Raw genomic sequence first — 4,905 nt, forward strand, 5'->3', positions numbered from 1 at the left:
CATATAAATACATGCACAGCTAAATATTTTATATGCATATAAAATGAAATTTGCATTCATATATATGTACAATGTTTGTGTGCGTGTGTATGACACAGAAAGAGATAGATAGATAGATAGATAGATAGATAGATAGATAGATAGATAGATAGATATAGAGAGAGACTCTGTGCCTTTAGAATATATACAAAACTAGATTAAAGTGATAGAAGAAATCGATATAATATAAAAGAGAACCATTTAAGGTTATTTTATTCAAGAATATTCTTTCTATTGAATTATCATCTGTTTTATTATATTATTTGTTTTTTTTAAATTTTGACTATTATTCATATTTTAACATGATCATTTTGTTTCTTTTCGTTTCAGACTGTAATATCAAACCGTGGACTTTCATGTGGGAAGTTTAGGAACGTCACCATTACAATGTCTTCCGTGAAATCCAGCTCACAGCGGGCATGCGTAACGATGACGTCTAACTCCGTCTCGCAAATCTCCAGGTGTCATTCCCTGCGTCACTTGGCTGTAGTAGCAGCAGCAACTGCCACAAAGCATTTAGAACCGAAACTAAATTCTCATTCAACACTAAATTCAGCGAGAGAAGAAGCCATGACACCGACAAAAGCCAAACTAACACCAATATCGTTATCACAGTTTTCAACATTTTTATTCATACCGCCTCTATTGCCATTCTCTTCTCCATTTAAACCTCCACCGCCAGCAACGCCGACTCAACCCTTACCCCTTTCTTCTTCTTCTTCTTCTTCTTCTTCTTCTTCTTCTTCTTCTTCTTCTTCTTCTTCTTCTTCTTCTTCTTCTTCTTCTTCTTCTTCTTCTTCTTCTTCTTCTTCTTCTTCTTCTTCTTCTTCGCACCCACCATCTCCTACACTTCACTGTACTTCTTCCTCTTGTTCTTTATCTCCTTCTTCGAATTCTGTAGTAGGAACAACTACGTTTTTCTCGTGTCCATGTTCTCTGCCTCACTATCTACCACCACCTCCTTCTTCACCCACCACCTCTCGTCTATCGTGCTCTGAGTCGTTACCGCCGTCCTTAATAAAACCACTACTTCCACAACCATCTCCTCCACCACAGTCGCCGATATCGGCATCTTCGTCGTTAACATCATTATCATCATCGCCGGCGTCTGTTCCTTTTCACTGGATGATTGTACTATTTCTTCTTCTCTTCTCGCATTCAGCGCAACCATGGGTGACTCAGCCCGAATTTCAGTGTCCTAAACAATGCGAATGCCATAACCTTCGTACTTCGCAGCTTTCCACTTCAATAGCAGCCCGCTGCCGAATAAATGAAACGATGAGTCGGTATAATTTCAGTGTATTTTCAGCCCCGTATATTACTGTCCTGGTTATACAATGCCAGGGTAAACCTTTAAAACCCGTTAACAAAATGCTCCGTAATCTTCCTTTTCTCGAAGAACTTGTATTTAAGGATTGTCATTTCAAAAGCATTCCTGAATATACACTGTTAGGCTTGAATAACTTGAGAAATTTTAGCATTTTTGGTGCTGATCAGTTGACGTTAACTTCAAACATATTCCACAAAGCGGTTAAATTGAAAAACCTTGAGATAATACACAGTGGACTTAAAACAATTCCTGTTGATATGCTTTGCAATTCTGTAGATGTTGAATTGCTTACCTTATCGCAGAATGAATTAACGCACTTCTCAGAATTGAAAAAACTTTGCCAGACTAACACCACCATTTTAGACCAAATAACACGCTTAGATTTGAGTTACAATTTACTTCAAACAATTCCAGCAGATTTCAGTAAATTATTTTCTGATATGCAAATGGTAAATTTTGTAGGTAACCAAATCGATAACATAGAAGCTGGTAGTGTCAGTGATCTTTATTATTTAACAGTTATGGATCTGTCTAAAAATCGAATCCAAAGTTTTCCAGGTGACTTTTTAGAAAATTCCATTGGAATACAGCAGCTAGGTATCTCACATAACCCTATCAAAACTATATTCCCATATTTTAAAGATCTTCAAGATTTAGAAGTGTTTGAGGCTGAGCATACTTATTTAGACAATAGTTTCTTTCGGGAAATTCCTAAAGGGTCTGCATTAACGAATTTAAACTTAGCACATTGCTATATGAGTAAAATAAATAAATCCCTGATGAGTAATTTGAAAAATTTAAGGCGTCTTAATCTTAACAGTAATTCAATTTTTTCGCTGCCTTCTAATGTATTTTCTTCCAATGATAAGCTCGATGTTCTGATATTGTCAAACAATAATATTGAGGAACTTTTGGATAATTCCTTACAAGGACTTAGGGCCTTGCGAGAACTCGATATCAGTTACAATAATATATCAGTTATAAATGAAGACGCCTTTCACGATCTTCTGGTTATTGAAAAACTTGATTTAAGTTTCAACCAGCTGTATGATATCCCCAATGCTATAACCCCTCTGGACAAAATACAAGAACTGTATTTAGAGGGAAATTTCATCAGTAAAATTAACAAGAATTCATTCAAGGGTTTAGATTCTATTAATCGAATTGTTTTGTCTAAAAATAGAATTGTCTTTCTTGATGCCAGTAGTTTTACTCGATGCTTCAATTTACATATTTTAGATTTATCTGAAAACAACATTTCTTATATACATGAGGACGCGTTCGAAGGTCTACAATTGGTCGGTGTCAGTTTAGCAAATAATAAAATAAGAAACATCGGTACAGCGTTATGGAAGCAGCACAATCTAAGCCAGGTTCATTTGCAGGGTAACCTTCTTGAAGCCATTATGTCGTCCAATTTCCCGGAAAACGTTAAATTTTTAAACGTTTCTCATAATAGAATTTGGAATGTCCATCCATTTACCTTCTCAAACAAAGATACACTTGTAGAAGTTGACTTACGCCATAACAACATCAGCTTCCTAGCAAATGATGCTATCAGTGTGTCTCACAGAGTACGTTCCATTCCCGACGTTTACCTTATGGGAAATCCATTCAAATGTGATTGTAACATTGTCTGGCTTAAAAAACTTGCCAATGTAAGGCCAAGGAAAAAAGACGGCCTTCCGTACATTCCGGATTTGAACGAACTAGAATGTCATGCGGACAATGAAAGTTCGGTACCAACAGGCCGTATGTACGAGGTAAAGGAATCAGATTTTCTCTGCAAATACCTGAAGGAATGCGCTCCTGATTGCATCTGCTGCACTTTTGGCATGTGTGACTGCAACAGCATTTGCCCCGAACAATGCAGCTGCTATCGCTCGTATGATCGTAAAGCTAATATCATCAACTGTATGAACAGCGGACTTAGTGACTCACGTATGTTGCCTTCGAATGCCACCAAAATTTACCTGAGTGGTAATCGTCTTATATCTCTTTCCAAACACTCTTTTCTTCGCCAGCGAGATCTGTTAACTGTACTCTATTTAAATAGATCCCATATTTCCAATATACAAAATGGCACATTTATGACTTTAATAAATCTGAAACAGTTATACATGCACGATAACGATTTGACTATTTTAACAAAAGAAACTTTCCAAGGATTAGAAAACCTTGAAGTCATCACGCTGAATTCAAATTCAATTAGTTATATTGCACCAGGAATGTTTGCTCCTATGCCCAAATTAAAAATTGTCGATGTCAGCAGCAATCGATTGCACATATTGGACAACAGTTTCTTGAGCCTAAAGTATTTAGAAAGTATTGCAATCCACAACAATCCATGGATTTGCAAGTGTCCATTCGTCATGGGACTGCAGGAGTTGTACATTAATAAGCCTGATTTGGTGGTTCTCTCAGAATCTGTAATATGCGATCATGAAGATGTCATCAATAGCAGTATGTCTTTCTACACAGCTTACCCTCTTTTTGAGTTCGATGTACAGTTACACTGCCTGAATATCACTCCAGTCACCAATTTATCATCCCACGTGAATACGCAAATCGACTCAAAAGTTATATGTGCTTTAGCCATTTTTTCAGCCGTCTTTTTGACTTTGATAATTGCTGTTATCAGCATCGCATGTTATCGTGAAGAGCTGAAGGTGTGGCTGTTCACGCAGTATGGATGGCGTATTGGAGATCCGTGGGCAAAGCTAGATGATTCTAACCGACGATATGATGTCTTCGTAGCTTACACAAGCAAGAACGCAATGTTCGTGGAACACGAGCTTACACCGCGTCTAGAGAGAAGGGAACCACCTTACCAGGTATGTCTGACCTACAGGGATTATGATGTGGATATTTCCTATGCTCAAAACACAATCAATTGTATACAAAATAGCAAGCGAACCATTATGCTAGTGTCTAACGACTTCTTCCAAACGGAATGGTTCCGTTATGATTTTCAAATTAACAATCATGATATACTGAAAACGCTTTCTGAAAGACTCATAGTCATTTTAATGGAAAAAGTCGATAGGAAAAAACTTGAATGCGACCTTATGTTTTATGCGAAGACGAAAAAATTCCTAAAATATCAAGACACACATTTCTGGGACAAACTTTATTATATGCTACCAAAAGTTCGAGGACTGCCATTATTACCACAGACCCCAGAATCTGCGGTTTCCTCTGGAGAGCTACGCGATCAGTGTTGCAATAATATTGCTTTCTCGAAGACTTCGTTGGAAAGTGGGTACGAAGAAATTAACTTCGTACGGAAAAATGTTTTTCCCCGTTCAGATCATCAGACTGTATATTTAGCACCTGTTTGCCAAAGAAATTGTAAATAATCCCCTCCCATTTTCTTTGTGAATGTGTTAACTTTTGTTGTTCTTTTTATTATTATTATTATTATTATTATTATTATTATTATTATTATTATTATTATTATTATTATTATTATTATTATTATTATTCCTACTACTATTATTATTACCATTATTTTCCCATTATTTTTTTATTTTTAA

General features: G+C 36.4%; 1 protein-coding gene across 3 annotated transcripts in view; it reads left to right on the top strand.

The window, feature by feature from the left end:
* Positions 1-4,899, top strand: part of LOC106868277 (toll-like receptor Tollo) — a 292,526-nt gene extending 287,627 nt beyond the window's left edge. For all 3 annotated transcript variants that reach the window (XM_052971139.1, XM_052971148.1, XM_052971145.1), the window contains exon 4: positions 370-4,899. In XM_052971139.1, the coding sequence (XP_052827099.1) occupies positions 427-4,728 (4,302 nt within the window). In that variant the 5' untranslated portion in view covers positions 370-426 and the 3' untranslated portion in view covers positions 4,729-4,899. The remainder of the gene's footprint in view (positions 1-369) is intronic.
* Positions 4,900-4,905: the final 6 nt, after the last annotated feature.

This window comes from Octopus bimaculoides, chromosome 1 (assembly GCF_001194135.2).
Source record: "Octopus bimaculoides isolate UCB-OBI-ISO-001 chromosome 1, ASM119413v2, whole genome shotgun sequence".
Classification (NCBI taxonomy): Eukaryota; Metazoa; Mollusca; class Cephalopoda; order Octopoda; family Octopodidae; genus Octopus; species Octopus bimaculoides.